At 38.5% G+C, this 20,822-nt stretch overlaps 2 protein-coding genes and 1 long non-coding RNA gene across 4 annotated transcripts; 1 reads left to right on the forward strand and 2 right to left on the reverse strand.

The window, feature by feature from the left end:
• Positions 1-207: 207 nt before the first annotated feature.
• On the reverse strand, positions 208-3,886 carry LOC146482925 (uncharacterized). Its single transcript, XR_014863988.1, has 4 exons — positions 3,652-3,886; positions 1,043-1,120; positions 746-801; positions 208-284 (listed from the first exon to the last, which is right to left on the reverse strand). It is a non-coding gene; the product is annotated as an uncharacterized LOC146482925 (long non-coding RNA).
• A 1,336-nt stretch (positions 3,887-5,222) lies between these two features.
• LOC146482926 (uncharacterized) lies at positions 5,223-7,285 on the forward strand. Its single transcript, XM_085106473.1, has 2 exons — positions 5,223-5,306; positions 6,747-7,285. The coding sequence occupies exons 1-2, from the start codon at positions 5,238-5,240 to the stop codon at positions 7,236-7,238; spliced, it is 561 nt and encodes a 186-aa protein (XP_084962599.1). The 5' UTR covers positions 5,223-5,237; the 3' UTR covers positions 7,239-7,285.
• A 1,139-nt stretch (positions 7,286-8,424) lies between these two features.
• LOC146482927 (uncharacterized) lies at positions 8,425-20,541 on the reverse strand. 2 transcript variants are annotated; one of them, XM_085106558.1, is made up of 7 exons: positions 20,143-20,541; positions 19,805-19,880; positions 19,479-19,559; positions 18,339-18,390; positions 16,470-16,557; positions 11,472-15,002; positions 8,425-10,920 (listed from the first exon to the last, which is right to left on the reverse strand). In XM_085106558.1, the coding sequence occupies exon 6, from the start codon at positions 14,940-14,942 to the stop codon at positions 11,481-11,483; it is 3,462 nt and encodes a 1,153-aa protein (XP_084962684.1). In that variant the 5' UTR covers positions 14,943-15,002; positions 16,470-16,557; positions 18,339-18,390; positions 19,479-19,559; positions 19,805-19,880; positions 20,143-20,541; the 3' UTR covers positions 8,425-10,920; positions 11,472-11,480. The 2 variants fall into 2 exon arrangements, with proteins under 2 accessions (XP_084962684.1, XP_084962685.1); XM_085106559.1 differs by having other exon boundaries at positions 19,805-19,875; positions 20,139-20,541.
• Between the last annotated feature and the right edge of the window lie 281 nt (positions 20,542-20,822).

The raw sequence follows: 20,822 nt of genomic DNA on the forward strand, positions 1-20,822 counted from the left end.
ACGATGCAAGCTTAGTGTTGTGAGATTCCTACGCTTCGAATTTTCAATTGCCATGAGCTTCGAAAACCATCTTAAGCAAAAAAGGGACCTTAGGTAGCAATGACGACGACGGTAAAGTAAAACGTCAGAAAGCAAAACATTGGCTCTGCACGTGGGTGTACTGAAGTTAGTTAACCTTAAGACAAACACTATTTTATCAAAAGTCAGCATTGTCACCATATCTTTAATTTCCTTCTTTTCCCCTTCCATTCCAGACAGTCAATCTTTCTGCTTGCACTGAATCCCTATCATAGAGAATAATTTCTCATTGTGAGGCACTAGTCAAGATTTTAGAAGCAGACAACAAGTTTAGGGATGTCGAGAAAGAGGTTTGTTGTTGTTCATCGTGGTAGATACAGACGAGTTGCATTCCAACTCAACACATTAAAGAGAGTGAACGGAATGCTCCATATAAAAACTGCTAATACGTGCGAGGGCTTAACGTGCGGATCAATTTGTTCACAATGCGAAATCATGTTCTTAGAAACCTCTTCAACCCCCAAAATTAAGAAACATCCAAGTGCGAATTCTGTCATTAATATTGAGAATAAAAAGACTAATCGACTTCAAAATTCACCCCCCCCCCCCCCCCCGGCACGGTACACGGTCAAATGCTCGGAGTATACCCAATGGGATGTTGATGGTTGAATTGGATCGGCGTAAATCAATGACATGATCGTTTAAGCAAAACCAGCAGATGGCATACCTTCCGGTTGGTATTTGATACCCAGCGGATATTTCCACTGCCCTAAAACAAGCAATCTAAATAAACAAGACATAAATAAATAAATACCTGGTCTTTTCAGACAGTGATACTAAATGTTGAATACTTCCTTCTAGATATAGTTTAGTACAAGACAATGTTTAGTTAACGCAAGGTGTGGAGCACCAACAAGCGATAATTTTATCCTGCATGATGGCACATTACAAATTAAAAAAAATTAATTACTGTTTAAATGAACCAATAATTCTGTCACTCTTGTTAAGCAATTAAAATACTTACCTTTTCGTCAACAATGATTTATCTTGCTCTTTTAAATTATTCTTCTGATTAACTCCACCCTTTTGCATTCATTATTTGCTGTAAAATTAAAAGCACTTGTGATAAACATGTTGGACAGGACCTTTTTGCTGCCATGGAAGGCTTTTTGAGCTCTCATTAGACCTTTGGGGGAGGAAAGTAAGGTGCATTCCTCCCTCCCAATATAACTGTAACCGGACCCCTCCCTCCTCCCTTAAGTATTACAGCTATGCCACGAAACTTAGAGGACACAGGAAACTTTCAAGATTTCTTTCTTTGAGGTGCTAAAGAAGAGCCAGGCCCGTAGCAAGGCTAAAACAACTGAGGGGGCTTCGCAAAATGGCGAAACAAAATTACCTCCCCCCCCTTCCGTCACTCAAAAACAGACCGATTTGGGAGTTTAAGATGCAACGAGAACATAAAAAAACCTGGTAGATTTAGTAAGTAAAACAACTGCACCTACATTACACTCTTAGGGACATGTTTTTGCCTTTTCTTTAACGTGGCTACGGGCCTGAGAACTAACGACTTTTTTTGACATTTGAATGACGCCAGTATTTACAAATATCGGCCATCTTGGAAATCCACCAAAATTGATCAAAAGGTAATCAAAGAATATTAATACAGTCTAAAAATGAAATAAGTTAAGAATTTTTATTCAGACTGTTCAATAGCCTTCCTGTCATAGAATGGCTGGCTACAGTGCATGATAACATTTCATTTCATATCATAGGCCTAATTCAATAAAGGTTGTCCGAAAGCCTTCACGACAAGACCGCAAGTTGCCATGGGAAATTCATTAATAACTTGACAAAACTCAACTATAGCTCACCCCTACAGAAAGTAAATCACCAGGGCAAATGTTGGTGGTATTTTTTTCCATCCCATGGCATTGTCAATTGTAAAATTGCAGACAAATTTAGATTACAACTACCCATACTGCTCTTTCGTTCTTGTTGCATAAACTTGAGGCTTTAAAAGCTGACAATGTTGGTTGAATGAGCTGTAAATGAACAGTCTGTGACAGTTCATACCAAAACACGTTTGGTGTAGCTTTTGCTTGTATCTAGCTTGTATCATCTTTTAAATAAAGATGATGATGAGACGTCCAAATTCTGTGAGGGCAAATTTGCATTCCTCACCTCCCCCACACCAGCAATCTAAATTTTGAATGGATTAAGCCTCTGGCAAACCTTTTAAGTTAACTTTTATCTAGGACTCCCTAATAAACAGACCCAAGTTGTTCATCTTGGATAAATCACTATCCAAGAGGGGATAAATAAAGTACCCACTCTTTGAACAACTGGGTGTTATCCTTGTTTATTTGGCAAGATTTCCGCACTTCCCCACACATTAAGTTTGACCCAAAAGCTAAGGACAAAACTCAGTTATGCGTTTTTTAATTAATTAATGTTCAACAGTTACATCAGGCCTTAGATGACTCTCAGAGAGGGCATGGACATATGGAATATTGTTGAACAAAATCAAAATATTATTTAAACGACAAAACTACAACACCAAGCAACAGTCAATCATTTTGTCAGAAAGAAACAAAAATCGTCTGGCTTGCACTTTCTGAGAATCCTAAATGGCTATCCATGTACATATTTAATAATTGAACTGCGACTCATCATGTTCTGCTCTTAATTATAGAAGCAAAATTAAACGAATGGACGGCCACGAAAATTGAACTACTTAATTTGCAACTTAAGGTGGCTTACTACAGTTTTTCCGAGACTTAGTGGCGCGCTGCCACACGTCAGTATTTGTCGCGCGTGCAAAAATGACGCAAGTAACCTCAAGAAGTAACAAAAACCACTTCAGCACTTGAAAGGCGTCAAATCTCTTTGGTATATGTAGCGATAGTTTCAAAACTCCGTTCAAACATGTAATCAAGCCTAGGGCCAAAAAAATATGGTAAAAAAGTTTGATAAACATTCGGTAAAAGAGCTCTAATTTACTGTACCTTTCTCGCACGCGATATATGGCGTTACATGAGCGCGCGCTTAAATAAAGGGCATGCGCAATTCAATTCTCGTCCGAGGTTGTAAAAACCTGTCTTTGATCGAGGATTGCTCGAAAACTTACCGTACAACTTATGATGAAATTTTCACGGTTGATTTGTTCGGGTGAATCACGTTTGGAGCCAAAATTTTTGAAAAATCTGTAAGACAGATTTTGAGCTATTTTTGATTTCACATTCTCTTATTTTGCACAAAAACTGTCTTACAGATTTTTATTTTACTTTGCATGAATGTTAAATCAGACCCAATTTCTTATTCCTGAAATTTTCAGGTGGGGTTATACGGGTAGAATTTGAGAAAAACGTGACCTAACCTACTAGTGCCCAGTCTCTCATTGGGTACTCAGTCGCTCATTTTGGCTATTTGTTGACGTTTAATTGTTCAAATTTCACATAGAATGGTAAAAGACTTGAGCAAACAGTAAATAGTGAAGGGAAAAACAGCTTGGAACCTTTTTTAAAAGAGTTAAAAGTTGTGCCCTTATGCTCCATCAAAACTGTAGTAAGCCACCTTAACTTTCATTACAAGATTAACTTATAAAAACATGGTACATCGTAGAGAAATTACCTGTTATAGAATGAATGTTCCTTGAAGTTTCATTTTCGTCTAAATCCAGCTTTGATGAACGTCAAAGCCTTTCTCTCTCTCTCGTTTTGTCTTCCGTGGTGTTTGTTTTACGGTCTTGTGGTTCCCCAGCGCTTTGCAGTCGCCTTGTTGAAGTTCTTTAGTAAAGATAATACCCCATAAAAGCGCAGAAACAAGGATTTCTGAGATAGCGGACGGTTGCGAACGGCGCCATGTGCAAGAAGATGATAGATGAATTAAAGATGAATTTTAACAGCATTTATTTGCAATTCAAATTGCATGTTAAGGATTGCAGATTACAAAGACAAGTAAAAACAGGCAAAGATTGAGTGGAAATGACAAGAAATAATGAAAACTTTACGGACGTAAAGAAAGTACAAATATGCAAACTTGAAACGAAACTTAGTTTGATATGCAAAAATACTTCATAAAAATTGCTTCCTGTATGCAGTGACGAGAGAGGTTGGCGAGAAAATGAAAAAATTTAAAACTGTCAAAATGCACGTGCTTTCAGTTCCGCTTCACGTGCGCTTACCGCCGGGTCACGTTTTAATTTTCCCCTGAAATTGGTCTAATGACGTTACTCTGTATAATAAATTAACTTTATGTTAATCTAATACACACATAAAGGCTAGAGATCTGAAGCAGACCCCCCCGCCCCACCCCCCCAAACAAAAAATAATTCATTCATTCATTCATTCATTCATTCATTCATTCATTCATTCATTCATTCATTCATTCATTCATTCATTCATTCATTCATTCATTCAATATAGCACTCTATTTGATCTACATTAAGAATGAAATTCAAGAGTGTGACTAACCATTCGCTTGAAAGCTGCTGAACAGTACTATTTTTTTCTGTGACAGAAACGCAACAAAATTCTGATGATATTCTTTGAGCAAAATCTAAAACAAAGTGTAAGAGAAATTCTCCGGGCACTGGTCCGATCACAAAGAGTACGGTATATTTCGACTTTCACAATCTTTGTTTCTCTATCTCTCTCCGATGTTTACAATCTGCAATGTATTTCTATTCTGTTTCACTATCTTAGACGCTACAATCTTTGACTACAGATAACAATACAAACGCTCTATGTTGACAGCTAAGTCTAGACAAATTGAAACATGTCAATCAAACTTTGTTATTCTCTTATTTTTTTCCTTTTTTTTTTATTTGCTTTGCATAACACAATAATTACAATATTGAACACTGTTTACACTATTTACAATAAATACAATACTTACAATACTGACAATACTTATTGCTTAACTTTGCCATTCTCGCACACCAATCGAAGAGCGCACGAATTATGACTGCTATCAGTAAGGCTGGTTTCCACACTGTATAAACGGTCGGAATTTTTGTTCTTCTTTTTGTGATTAAAGTATAATGAGCTGGGCCACCTTTTCTATTAATCTCTTTGTCTTCCAAATAGCCAGCAAAAGGTTGAGAACTTTTCAAGCTGCTTGCAAACCCTCTTTGAGGGACTATCTCAGCCGGCAGGGGCTGAGTACTAGAACAGATGTTTGGCACTGGGAACGAGGAAGGACTTTAATAAAATCGCATGTGGTCGGCTGCGATGGGTGGAGATTGTAGTCTTTGCCTTCAAATTCAGCTGGATTTCGTTTTTAAGGTACGTAATTAACCGAAATGATTCAATCACTGACGATAATCGCTGAAATGTTTTGTAATCGTGATTTTTAAATCCAGTCTCGCTGCAATGCCCTGCATGTATTGAGATCGAAGATTCGTCGACGTTCACTGAGTTGAAGCTCTCCCAACCGTTCTCCAATGCGAGAGTTGCTGCTTTTATGACATATTTGTGCTTAGAGCGTTTGGTAATTGGCAGCTACACTCGGAGGTTGAATGGTCGGATTAGTTGTAGAAAGTTTTTGTTGTTGTTTTTTGCAACACCTATCTATTTTGCATGTTTGGAAACGAGAGCAAAGGAAGGACTACTGGCTAAGGGATTTGGAATGAATCATAATCCAAAAAAAAGTTAGTACCCATATCAGCTATTTTTAGTAATGAAGCATTGCAGCTTAAATATTTGTTTGTTTCCTTGTCATACAATTATATTTTCATTTTCTTACAAAAAAAAACCTTCTGTAGGGAAAGTATATTTTCTGGAATAACATTACCAAGTAATAGTAATTAACTTAACAGTGAGCTTCCATTCTAATTTCTCTGAGCTAGTGTCTACCTACATCGGAGAGGGAAGAGGGGAAGGATAAGCCGTCATATAAGAGACTCAAGGTGCTTGATCAAATTTGTAAAAGAAATTCCCAAAATATACCACAACTTCATTTTCTGGAGGTGTCAGGAACATGTAACAGTAAAAAGTCCAAATAATCTTGCCTTAAAGGTACATCAAAGTCTCAAAAGGTGATCATTTTAGATTTAATTATCCTAACATTGCCCATCCAAGACGGGGATTTTAATAATTGTTATGAATGTAACCCCAAGTCCCTGTCTATGGGTTGATCTTGCCAGTACTGGATTCATTTTACGGACGAAGCAACAATACTGTTGCTACGCAGATTGTCAGACCAAATCAGCTTAAAAACTGATACCCTTGTGTGTTGCACATAATGCTACTTACTAGCTTGCTAACCCCCTCCCCCAAGGGAGGGAGTTCCCTAAAGTTACATAGGTATGCACGGCACCAAAGGGTTTTGTTTTTGAGATGTTTTGTTCTGTAATAAGGTATAAATTTTAACCATTTTGGACTGAAAGTCTAATTCTAGAAACCAGGTCTAAAAATGGATACCAGAAAATGACATAATTTGTTCTGAAATAAAGTCAGGGTTTGGAGTATCAAGCCACACACCCCTACCAAAAATTCTGAGGGGTGCCCCTACCCCCATACCCCTATACTAACACACCCTCTGCAATCCCTTCTTCCAGAAAAAACAGAGGGTATAGTCTAATCTTGTACCCAGATCTCAGTCGGTTCAGGAATGACCTGGGTACAAGATTAGGTATGGTCCGAGAACTAATATGCCAGTTCAAGTTCACTTTGGAGGAAATACTTCTTTGTAATGCGCCATCTTTCATGTTATCTTTCATGCAGGCTGACACAATGGCAACAAAAATAACCAGGAACTTTCCACAGAAAAAGCCTAATAGGCTAAATGCTTTTAGGTGTAGCATTTGTAGTGAAGTTTTCAAGTGGCGTTCACAGCTTAAGAGACACCTGAGGAATCATACAGAAGAGAAGCCCAATGAAAATACTCAAAGTAAAAAACATACAAGTCAGGAGAGATCATTCAATTGTGAGCAGTGCTACAAAAGTTTTGGTCAACAGCAACACTTGGAAAGACATGTCAGGTCGAGACACCAAGGCTTGAAACCCTATCAGTGTACACAGTGCGATGATTGTTTTAAAAAGAAGGCAGAGCTAATAAGTCATACAAGAAGAGCCCATGATACTAATGTACGCTGTGAAGGAGAAAACGCAGCCAGAGTAAAGTTTCAGGAAATGTTTTGCTGTAAGCAGGGAGGAGTGCATCACGTAGATACGGTTTTGGCGCATTTGGAGACGCATAAGGAGAAACAGCTGTAATGTATGATGAGAGAATAATACTACAAATAGAAATGGCAAATCCTGAGGCTTACTTACAAAGCCAGAGTCGGGGGAGTGGGAGGGGGGGGGGGGGGGCAGTGTACTTATAAAGAAAATGACTTTAAAAGTGAATAAAAGTTCAAACTTTGTTTGGAAAATTAAAGTCAAGGTTCTTCAGGCCTAATTATATTTTAATAGAACAGAAACGTCCCCGTTCCCCAAATCAGGAAATTTTCCTGGATACTACATAGTGATATTGTTATAGTCATATTTTACGTACTTGTATGTGAAAAACACAATTTTGTATGACTTATGACTTAGGGGTAGGTACATGTATGTTTTTGTTACAGTGGCCAATCCAGGGATGTAGCTGAAGAAGCGGGGAAGGGAGGGGGTATTTTGTCCCTACATTTTTTGCAGGAATATAAGGTAGAGCAACCGCTTCCTTCGTCAGGGATAGATCCACAGTTGGGTTGAATTTGTAATGTTCAAATTATATAAGGCCACAGAATACTTGAGGAGAGTGCAATTCATTTGCTTATACAAATAACGTATAGAATAAATGGGTCCCTGCACTAAGTCCTGTCTTCCCTTAGTACATTTCTGTTCTTTGATACTGTTCTATAGCTCTCTAGAGAAAGCTTGCGAGTAATCACGGTTTCTTTTTATGATGTAGCAAATATCTGAACAGGAGAAGATTATTTCCAGAGAAAAGATTTTGCTTTAAACTGGCCTGAATTAAGTATCAGTGAAATCATCTTGTTTTTCCTTGGTTTTTCTTTAGTGCTCTTCGTGATTCGTTAAAAACAAATACGAAGTTACGGAGTCGTAACTCATTTTTTTTAATGCGCGGTCACGTTTCCCCGCGCTTGCCGCAAATTGCATTCATCTTTTTGGAAATCTAGCTGGTTATTGTGCTATTTGGGGTTTTGTGATTGGCCTGGGCAAGTCGGCTCTGATTTTGTTTTTGTGACACTCATTTAACAATCACCGTTTTGTTGTGTAAGTTAAAACCGAGAATAAAAATGAGCGGTTATCTCTGATGCAGAAGCTAACTTGATTTCGTGTTCCTTGTATTGTGTGGGGCTATCTATTTTCTCGGAAGACACACCAGTTTTATATCGGTGCCACTTGTTCACGACCTTATAATGACCGTATTTCCGAAAGATAGATATTTTCAAAAACGTCCAATGAAAGTGATTTCTTTTCAAACGTAGAATGACCTCTAACAGCAACACACAAAAAAGGAGTATAATTATATAGTAAACTAAAGCAGACGTCACTTCTCCACTGGGTCCAGGATAGCATCGGCAGTAAAATCATAGCGAGAAAATTTCCAAATTGAAGGGCAGAGAGTACAACGTCTTATGTCTAATTCTTAGGCCGATTGGGGCTTTGCTTAAAAGTATCTCATGATATTTGCAGGTGGACTTCAATAATAAAGTCAGAGAACATAACCCAGAGGAAAACGAGGCCAAAATATCGAGTAAGTGAAAGAAAAATAAATAAAAAGCGGAAAAACAGACGCTTTGGTGCGAAACAAACAAAGAGCGATGTTTTTTTTAATTCAAATTGAAAGCATCCGCCGAAAGTTCGACATGAGACTGTTAAAATGCTGTAACTTCCACTGAAGTCGATTTTTAAATTGAGACGTGCCAATTGTCATTCACGTGTCTGTAAATCGTTATAGAGATATCAATCGCTTGAGATCTGAAATCTACAGATCTTTTCCTTTTACGCCAACCCCTAGCATCAACCACCTCCTCCACTGTTTCAATGACAGCTTAAATCTGCTTAGCCACCCCCGCCTCCCTTCCAAGAAAACTCGACCTCGACTTAATTGCTGGCAAGAATTAAAAGGACGTGAAGCCTATTTCCGTTATTTTTAAGGCCACGTAATACGGGCAGAATTTTTTTGCAGCTTGTCACGCAAAAAGTGTTGGGTTGCAAGTGGCGATTGTTTGTTGCGCGTATTACCGCCTCCCCGCGCAACAAATTTTCATGTTGCAGAAAGTAAGCGTCGTTTCACTTTTTGCAACATGAAAATTTGTTGCGCGCAGCGCAGCACAGCACAGGAAACAATCCCAACTTGCAACGCATCACTTGTTGCGCGAAAAGTTGCAATAAAATAGAAAATGTTGCGTTGCCCACTAGACTAGGCCTTTACTATTCGAAATTTTAGAGTAAAAATTCTATTGAATTTTGCAAATTCTTATGAGGCTAATAGGGCTATAATCATGAAAATTACAGATTTACAGATTTTACTACTTTATTGCAAATGTTTACGGTAATCTCACTCATTATATACGCTACACTTATTGTTCTGTAATGGGGAGGTTTACACGATACTGGTTGGACTTTCATTCCTGCAGGACTTGAACACCTGTTTAATGAGTAGCGAAATGTCGAAACTTAATAGAAACATGAAACAAACAGCCATGTCCCGTTTATATGACCCCTAAGTAAGTTTTCCAACAAAAACTGAAATTTCTTTAAACGGTAAAAGTTTTGGGGTTGAGATCATACCGTTATTACTGATTATGAATGACACTATGGAAACGAACCTGCCGGTTTGAAAGTCGTCGGGTATCATGTAAACACAGCTAGCTTACTTATTGACTTTATAGAGCAGTTTTCAATTGAGTGTCAAACCCTAAGTAATTACTCTAACCAATCAGAACAAACGTAAATAGTTCAGTGATGCAATCAGAACACAAAGCAATTACATGTAACCGGCGTCAAGCGCGGGAAAAACGTGTGCAATCAAGGCACGATTGGCTTTGGCTTTGCTACTCATTGACTGAGAAGGTGCCACTAGTTTTGCTGACGAATCAAAAAGCATAGTAGAACAAAACCGAAGCAAACGCTCGCAATTTCTTCGACACCCAATTGAAGAGTGCTCTATATCTACTTACTTAGTACTTACTTACTTACTTACTTACTTACTTACTTACTTACTTATATTACTTACTTACTTACTTACTTAATCAATCAATTAATGTTTTTACTAATTAACTTTGTTCTAAAAGAAAATGTGCATCATCACTTTGCTGAGCCTATTTAGTTTAAATTCCATCCAGCTAATTGCAGCACACTAATTGCTGTTACTAGACAAGTTACTAAGAGAAATATATCACTTTGTATGTTTCTCTCTCTTAAAATCAGGTTTCTTTGAGTAACCTCACAGTCTAAAGCTCAAGTTAAAATGAATTTCTTGGTGTTTTTTGTTTTGCGTTTTTTCTAAATCAGCATTTAAGTAAACCTGAGTCTTAAATATTGTTTCAAAACGAGAAATGACTTCAGAAAATACATACGAACAATGACTTCAAGATGTCTATGCAAAATTGGTATATTATTATTTTGTTACACAACTTTAAAAAAAATTGTGACGTCAAATTCATGCGTCCTTTTTTCTAAACGTTACATTGGATCTAGTAAGTTCACAAAAGTTAACGAGCACGTCACGTGTGCTTCGGAAAAACAAATAATTAATGCAATAGTCTATATTTTTTCCTTTTTCATTTGTTATTGAGAGTTTGCTTTTCTCATCTATTGTATCTAAGATATTTACACGATATACAAGTTGTTGTGACAACTCTCATCACACCAAGAGGACGTCATCAACGCATCAGTTTCCCGCCAAATCAGTTACTCTCCTCGTGTCTTGAGGATGATGGCATCGCTGTAAAATAAAAGGAAAGGAATTATTTCTCTTTTTTTAGACTGCTGATTACAAGTTTCTGAAGTATTTCACCGGATTGCAAGAAATATGGAAAGGTGAATAAATTGCAAGGGGGGGGGGGGGGGTGGGAGGGGACAGTACTTAGCTAGACGAGCTTTCAAGAATACACAAGTTCTTTTCGAAATTTAAAATGTAACTGCTGGAGTTTTGGTCTTCAGCCAGTCGACACTTAACTAAACTTGTTCCAGGTTTGAGTTTGGGCTTTTGGAAGGCAAAGTAAAGATATTACGAACTAAAAACAAAAAATTCATGTCACGTCTTCTTTTCCGTCTAACAACGCACTCCTGTCTCGACCTTATTACTTACATTTTTAGAAATCTGATCATGATTGCCTGGAACAGGCTTAGTTAACATGAAAGAAATGAAATCAAAACACGCCAAATTCCAAGAGCACTCGCGAAGTCAACGTCATCTTTTATGCAAATTTTATGAATTGTCCTTATTAACCAAAAAATTATTTCTGTTCAAAGTCAAATGCAAACTGGAATTACCATGCCATTTTATTTCTTGTCTCCAAATTCAAGCGTCACGTCATCACCAATCAGCACAAATGGAGCCCAGTACTTTAAGTCACGGAACTGCTCTGACTCGCGCAGGGATTTCATGGCCTGGTGAAGAGCCACACTAGCCGTTTTTCCACCAGCCAGGTCTTGGTAGAAGTGTTTCATGAACTCCATGGTGGCCTCGTCATCAATCGCCCAGAGTGACACCAGAACAGAGCGAGCACCAGCGCACAAGAAAGCCCGCGCGATACCAACCACGCCCTCAGACTTGACGTCTCCCCGGCCACTGTGACAGCAGCTAAGCACAACGAGTCTTGCTCGCAGACGAACGGCTTGTACATCTGACATTGTTAAAATGTAGTCTTCCTTACCAGGGATGCGGAATGTCCAACCTGGGTTTGGGGCCAAAAGAATTTCTCCAGTTTCAGCACATCCGTGGGCGGCAATGTGCACCAAAGCCACCGACGCGAGTCTTTTCTTCACCTCGCCTTTTGTTGCATCTCTTCCGGTGAGAGGTGTGGTCTTCAGAAGTGTCCCAATCATCTCTACTTCCTTTTTCGCGAATGGCAGCTGTTCCCAAAAGGGCTCCCCCACCAGGTTGGTCACTTCCTCTAAACATGGATCTCCCACAAGCAGTGCACCACTTCTACTGTGGAAACTCTCTGGCGCACCTGCGATCACATGTAAAGCAGTCAGCGAGGGAACAGTGCGAATCCTGATTGATTCACTCAGCGCAGAATAAGGAGCAAAGCAAAACGGACCGTCGGGAACAACGATTAACTGGTCCCCTTGGAGCAAGTCTGCAATGGGGCCAATAAAAATAAAATCATATAGCCGGCGCAAGGGATTGACAGAGGAGGTCGGTGATTGTTCTGTTTCCTCAGGAGCTTCTCTTTTGGACGGCGGGTCACTGCTTAGCTCCTCCATTGAGCGATTCTCGCACTTGACACGAACACCTGCACCAATGTCTCTGAGAGTATCTTCCACCAATGACTTGGAACTACCACATTCAATTTCCTTTTGTTTATAAAGAATCTCTTTGCCATTTCTCAGTAACCAAAAACTGATGCTGTGAAAACAATGTGCCACAAAAAGTATTTGGGTACTGGCTGAATTCTTTAAGAAATTGGAAATATCTTCTTTAGGTTCAACTGACACGGAGGATACTGAGTTAACTCCATACTTTATCTTCAAAATATCCATCAAAGCCTGTGCTCGTCCTTTCTCAGCAGCGAACAAAGCCTCATCAGTCGCTCCAACACGAACAAGAACTCTCCATAGAAAAGAGTACGCATTCGCATATTTATCACAAAAGCTTATTTTCAATGCATCTTCTGACTGGAGAAGAGCCCTTGTGTCATCATAGATTTTTACACTCGATCGATAATAATCAAGAGCCTCATTATAAGAACCCGAATATTCATAGGCAAGACCAAGTGCTTGGCATGCGCGTGCCTCCTTAAGCTTGTTCCCTGACACTTTTGCCATGATAAGACTTTGGTTGTGGTACTTAATTGCTCCTTCAAAATTACTAAATTTGAAATACACATCGCCTAAACTGCTATAAGCATTACTCTCAGCATCCCTGTCACCAACTTCTTTAGCAATACTTAGACCTTGCTTTATGTACTCTATGGCTTGTTGATAATCACCCAGTTTGAAATAAACATCACCCAGATAAGTAGAAGAAATTGCCGTATTTGCCCTGTTCCCTACTTCTTTGGCGATACTGAGTCCCTGTTTGAGGCACTTGATGCTTTGTTCAAAATTTCTCAGCCTCTCATAAGTACTACCCAGCTTGGAATAGGCGTTACCCTCCCCTGACCTGTCCCCTAATTCTTTAGCTATTCTAAGATGTAGTTTGTAGTACACTATAGCTTGTTTAAAATCACCTAAACTTTCATAAACAGTGCCCAAGTTGGTACAGGCTATCAACTCCCAGGCCCTGTTTCCTAATTCTTTAGCAATACAAAGATGTAGTTTGTGGCACTCTAAAGCCCATTGAAAATCACCCAGACGGTGATAAGCACCGCCCAGAGAGCAGGAGGCTCTTCCCTCCTCAGACCTGTCCCCTAAGTCTCTAGCAATTCTACGATATAGTTTGTAGGTCTCTAAGGCTTGCTTTAAATCACCTCGACGGTCGTAAGCCTCACTCAGGCCGCGGTAAGCTATTTTCTCAGACGTTCTGTCCCCCAATTCTTTAGCAATACTTAGACCTTGTTTAAAGTACTCTATGGCTTGTTTAGAATTACCTTGATTGTCATAAGCACCACCCAGATTGCAATAGGCTTTTCCCTCCCCAGTCCTGTCCCCTACTTCTTTACAAATACTAACACATTGCTTATAATACTCTATGGCTTCTTCAAAACTGCCCTGATTGAAATAAGCATTGCCCAGACTTTGACAGGCTTCTCCCTCCTGGGTCCTGTCTCCTTCTTCCTTAGCGATACTAACACATTGTTTATAATACTTTATGGCTCGCTCAAAATTGTGCAGACTGTTGTAAACAATGCCCAAATTGGTACAGGCTATTAACTCCCAAGCCCTGTTTCCTAATTCTTTAGCAATACAAAGATGTAGTTTGTGGCACTCTAAAGCCCGTTGAAAATCACCCAGACGGTGATAAGCACCGCCCAGAGAGCAGGAGGCTCTTCCCTCCTCAGACCTGTCCCCTAAATCTCTAGCAATTCTAAGATATAGTTTGTAGGCCTCTAAGGCTTGTTGAAAATCATGTAGACGATCGTAAGCTTCACCCAGGTTGCAGTAGGCTATTTTCTCAGACGTTCTGTCCCCCAATTCTTTAGCAACACTAAGACCTTGCTTAAAGTACTCTATGGCTTGTTTACAATTACCTTGATTGCCATAAGCATTACCCAGATTGCAATAGGCTTTTTCCTCCACAGTCCTATCCCCTACTTCTTTACAAATACTAACACATTGTTTATAATACTCTATGGCTTCTTTAAAACTGCCCTGATTGAAATAAGCATTGCCCAGACTTTGACAGGCTCGTCCCTCCTGGGTCCTGTCTCCTTCTCCCTTAGCGATAGTAATACATTGTTTGTAATACTCTATGGCTTGCTCAAAATTGTGCAGACTGTTATAAACAACGCCCAGATTGAAACAGGCTATTTCCTCCCAAGCCCTGTTTCCTAATTCTTTAGCAATACAAAGATGTAGTTTGTGGCACTCTATAGCCTGTTGAAAATCACCCAGACAGTGATAAGCACCGCCCAGAGTGCAGCAGGCTTCTCCCTCCCCAGACCTGTTCCCTAATTCTTTAGCAATAGTAAGATGTAGTTTGAAGTACTCTATAGCTTCTTTAAGATTACCCTGACTTAAGTATGTATCAGCCAGTTTGAAATAGGCCTTTCCCTCCCATTCTCTATCGCATAATGATTTGGCAATGCTAAGCTCTTGCATGTGCTTCACTATATCTTCTGACTCGCCCTCCGCCATTTAGTTAAGATGCTGATTTGAGATCCTTTCAAATGTACTTCTGTTTCACCATGGACGTAACTAGAAAAGGAGAAAGTTTAAGAAATTCAATGAAGCGAAGACAAATTTCCCATTTGTACTTTTCTCTTCGACTGTATGATAACTTAATCATTAATAAATTTCCAGAAAAAGCCTTAGCACTTGTACTGACAGACACGGAATCGCTGTAAGACAGTTTAATTCAAAATGCGTACCTCTTTTGTCGGATATGTTGAAAGGAAAATCGGTCTGTTGTTTCTTGTAAGTGATTTCATGATCAGAGTGAACAGTTGATTAAGATATCATTTAATAGACAATTGCTTTATGTTTGAAAATTTTTAATGTGGGAAGAAAAAAAGTCCACGATTTTTTCTTCTATAACAGACCAAACCAAAAGCTGTTTTATTTTAATAACTATTTAACAAACAAAAAGACTAACTAACCAGCCAACTTACCCGTACTAAATAACTAACTGACTGACTGACTGACTGACTGACCGACCGACCGACCGTCCAACCGACCGACTGATTGACTGATTGACTGACTGTCTGACTACATGCGGACTTAGGCAATAAGCAAAGGAATGGTTAAATCAATAAGAAGTGTCAGTGCACATTAATTTCCAGAAGAAAAGGTGAAGATTTTTTTCTAATGAAAGGCTTACCGCGAATCGTTTCAACATCATAAAAGGACAGTGACAACAACTTAGCTTGATAAGCAAAACTGAGTGAAATTCATTATATTTGTATTGCAGGAAGGACTGGGTTTGCAAGACCCTGAACTGGGCTGCCTCAGAAACTACGAACTAAGTCAGTAACGCCGCAAATTAAGTTTAGTGGAACAAGGTGTAATTATAATATAACTATAAGAAACGTTTTTCTTTATAAATAAGTGTATAAAGCTTAAAGAGGCAAATTATAATATTCCAGTTATTTTAACCAGCTCAAATTTGATCAGAAAATTGTTTTCAGAAACGAGATGCTGTCACATGTTGAACATTTTTAGTCAAACACGTGTGTCTTGGGATTTTTAATGTGAATCTTTGCTGGCTGATTTTCTGGCATCAAACTTTTCTAAGCTTATTTTTTGTTAGTTGGATCAATATTTTAAAATTAGAACTTTTAACTCGTCAATAGTTTGGAAATCTGTTAATAAAGAGATTATTATTATTATTATTATTATTATTATTATTACTATTACTATTATTATTATTATTATTATTATTATGATTATTATTATTATATCATTTTCATATTCTCATATTTTCATATGTAGATCATGCTGTTCTTATGCTAACTGGTTTTTCATTTACGTATGAAAAGCACTGAGGCTTGTACCAAAACAAGGCCACCCCCAGTCTCGCTTCCAATCCAAGACCAGGTCACTAAGCACACAACTGTAGAATGACCTATTCTCCTTCCAACTTAATCCGAATGTCTGAGCCAATTTGAGGTCATTTGATCAGATATTTACCGAAAGAAACTGTTAGGCCACATACAAATGACTTACCGCCAGGTTGTACTGTTCACTACTTTCTAAATCGGGACCGCTTCTTGGATTCAGTTCCATCAGGGCTCAATAAACAGAAACGAGGACTCTGCAAATAAGTAATTACAACTGCATTACAACTGTATTATAATAACATGTCAGCTGTTACTTTTACAACGATCATCTTAGACTTTTAAGATAAAAACAGAACATTTGAAAGATGGGCATTTCACTAAATTCGTAGCTACTCTGAAAATATTAAGATCAATTAAGAACGCGTAGGAATTCCTCCTCGCGAATTGACTTTTCAAACAGACACAGGGAACAAAAAGCTGGCTGGGATTTCGTTTTCGTGTCATGTAGTATTTTGGCTCCGGTGTCTACGAGTTTTGGGTGCATACGCCTTAGATTTACTGTTCTTCGATTTGACCACTTTCCCTCTCCCCAGGCCTTTTAATTTAGTCACAAAACCCTCATCATGAAGTCGAGACAGTAGCGCGATGTTGTCATCTACGAACCTAACAAAACTTCTTTAAGTCATTCACAAAGAGCCTGTTTACAACCATACATAAGGTTTCCGACTTAAAATAATATTGGATTATCACCAGTTAAACTGTGCTGTCACAATAATCAGTAAAACACGCAAATGGTTGATATTTGGGAGCGTATTAACGAGAGTTCATGAACTAGAGTTTTGCTTTAGCGTTTCAGTCGTTTCTTTGCTGCAGTTCGAAAAATTTCCTGCTGAATTCGTTTTCCATTTTCGGTTGCTTCACTTTCCAGTTGAGGAAGCATTTATTGCATAAGTTTTGTGTCCTTCGTTTTCAAATTTAGGATGATGAAATACCATCTTCTCCTTACGTTATCCCTCCCCTGACCACGTGACCACGTGTGCAATACAATGTGTTGACTACTGCGTGACGTTAACTAAGCCATTTTGTTGCTTGTTTTGAATATATCATGTTCTGACTTCAAACGTTTTTCCCGCCTGAAAAAATGTTACTCAGTCAACTGTAGAGCTTTAAACCATATATTACCAACTTTTGAGGAAAGTCCGCACGTATTTGGCAAAAAAGAATTCAACAGGTTTCCCAAATTGGTCAAGTGTAAATTCAAGAACGCGACTGCACAGTGATTGTAACGTGCTTTTCTGGAACCTCGATCGACTATATATAGTTATGATGCTAAACGACACGCAGCAGGAAAGCACTGCACTAAAAAAACCCCAAAATTGTCTCAATAATTTACGTCTTAAGAACACAGACGGGTTACTAAGGATTTCTTTTCCGCAGCTGCTGAAACTACGATGGTTTCTCATCACGAGACGACAAGTATTTATTTATTTTTTGCAGTGGAAAAGGCACCAATAGAAAAACGAGTATATTGCTGACCTGCATGTCTCTTAAATTAAGGGTATGTAATATATTCCCCTCGTATTGAGACCTCGGTCGACATCACTGGGTGCGGCAGGCACGCGGTGGAAAAGTGGGGGCGTTGGCAACGACGACGGCAACCGCAACGAGAACGTTAAAAAAAACAATAATCTCAATAACCAAAACGACAACTCTGCACGTGTATTACGCTTTTTAGGACATTTCTTTGCCGTCACTGCACGACTCGGATGTGAAATTTCCTGATGGGATATTTTATGGAGGACGTAAACACACTACGACGAATTATTGTTTCTTGGGTGTGGTCTCCAAGAATTCAACGAGCTGGTATAATAGCGACGACTTTCGGAAACAACGCGAATTCATTTTAATAGTGAGGTTTTCGCTGCCGTCACCTTCGTCCTGCTAAAGCTCCCTAATATATCGCATATCCTCTTGCCCGTGGTCAATAACCTCGCAAAATTAATATGCCGAAACCTAACACAAGCGACTAACTCACCTCTCACAAAATTGTTTTCAGCGTTACGTCAGGAAAGCTTGATAGAACCTCTCTGCAAATACGAAATTTGAAACCGTTAAACGAATTTTTCCAGCTCACTGAGTTTATCTGCAATACTAGTGGCTACATTAGCAGCTCATTTAAAAACAAGCCTAGAGCCGGTTACTTAATTGAAACTTTACTTCTTTGTAGAAATATTGACAACTAAATGTATTCAGGGAAAAATTAAACAACCAATTAATCAATCAAACCGGCTGCGTGTTAGAGCCGACGACCACAAGCCTTTTTCATCCGTGCTCATCCCTGGTCAAGCTATCGATTTTATTGAACCCAGCAATTCGTCCTTGTCTTACAAAGAACAGCAAGTCTTTAGTTATTGCTGATCAAGCTGTTTATTGCAGAAACAAAAGCTAGACCCCATTCAAGGACAGTCAGAGAATGGGCTTATTAAACCACAGACCTAGCGTTTTACTTGACAACAATCAGATTGTTTAAATCAATGCTTTCATTTCGGCCAAAAACATCAGCCACTATTGAAGGCAGCAACTCGAGACCAAGAAAAATGTTAAGTGCTAGTCCTTGTAGGAGAAAGTATTTAGTTGCTTTAACTGAAAACCTTGCCTTCGGTAACAAGAAAGGCAAGAGTTGTCGCCCAATCAATACATCGTTGCACAATGAATATTTACAGTTTCTCAGATGTAAGGCCTTACTGTTTTTTTTTCTTTTCTAAACATTCTAGATATAATATTTAGTGAAACACGCATTTAACACTGATAACTTGATTTGGCAACATTATTCCGTAAGTGCATCTTACAAGGCCTCGTTACTGATTAGAAAAATACCCTTTATTCATATTAACTGATGAATATCCTTCATAATTAAGCAAAATTCAAAATAAATGTCTCCTCAGGAATGACTGCGGGTTTTTTAACACCCTGAACTCAACTGCCTTAGAAACTACGAACTGATTTGACACAGAAATGGCCGCAAATTAAGTTTAGAAGAATATAATATGATTTTGAGGAATTGCGTAAGTTCTTCGATGTATAGTGCACAGGGTAAATAAGCAGAGTTAGACACACTTACACAAATAATAAGTGGACAGTTTGTATCTCTTGTCTGTATAAGTTAATGACTTACCATTCACTGCTTTTCTAAATAAATCATTCTTCAAGTTAGTTAGTTCCACCAGCGTAATTATAATTAACAGAAATGACGAATCTACAAATGAACAGAAAGATAAAAATTATCGCCCATCCAATCAATCCATCGTTGCGGGATGAATATTTACAGTTTCTTGGCTACATACTCAGATGCAAGGTCTTACTGGTATTTTTTTCTAAAGATTCTAGATATAATATGTAGTGAAACACGCATTTAACACTGTTAGCCTGCTGATTAAACAAAACTACACAAATAATAAATGAATAGTTTGCATCTCTTGTGTGTATAAGGCAACGACTTACCATGCACTGCTCAATAATTACGGATCCTTCTTTAAGTTAATTCAGCCAGGAGCGTAATTAACAGAAATGGACTAATCTGCAAATACGTTATTTGAAGAAAAACAAATAAATAAGTTACTTGTAAAATAATTATCTTGTAACATGCTTTCCAAAATTACATCAGGCGACGTATATCACAAAGTACAAGCGCTGGGTATAAATCTTAATATTAGATTTAGGACAATGCGCTCATGGTAACGGACATTATTGCATATTACACACAATGATTGTGATCAATTTCTACATTTAACAGCTATGAAGAGTTGAGTTAATCCTACAACTGCCAGCTTATTACTTACCAATTGATTAAAAGTTCACTTTAAACCAACACTGTCGCAACTCCGAGCATTAAGTCCAAAACAAATTCAAGGATTATGCTTAACGGAGGCCTCCTTTTATAGAGTACTGTAAGGCTGAAGTCTTTGATATTTTTAGGTTGGTGAGAAAGCAATTAAACCAATCATAATTGCATCAGCGCGTACAAAAACAGAAAGATAAACAGATTGATTTTAAGTTGACGAGTTTCGGATTCCTTGTTTTTGAGTTGAACAACGTTCGCTGTTTTTCATTTTCGAATGTTCTGTTTTGACAATCTCCCGTCCCTGTGGCATCAACAAATTCACCTCAAAGCACTCTTCAGTGTCACATTCAGGCAGGAGCATATCTCCACATGTCGCGTCTCACTGCGAATCTAACGAAACTTCTTTTATCTATTCATTTACAAAGGGTTTGTTTACAAGAAGAAGAAATAACCCTCGAAGAAAATGTCTGATGTTTGTGATGACGACTTAAAATAAATGATTGCTTTGTTTACGAGCTTTAAGATGTCTCATTTTCGACTGTCAATTGCTTTCGGATATTGATTGCTTCAAGTTCTTATTTTCGAGGCTTCGATTTCGTCTGTAGGTTTCGAACCTACAGCGGAAGGCTTGCGTCTTTGTCTTCAATTACATCGTTTTCTACAAAATCGGCAGTGCGT

The sequence above is a fragment of the Pavona decussata genome, unplaced genomic scaffold, assembly GCF_977016875.1.
Source record: "Pavona decussata unplaced genomic scaffold, jaPavDecu1.1 SCAFFOLD_41, whole genome shotgun sequence".
Taxonomy (NCBI): Eukaryota; Metazoa; Cnidaria; class Anthozoa; order Scleractinia; family Agariciidae; genus Pavona; species Pavona decussata.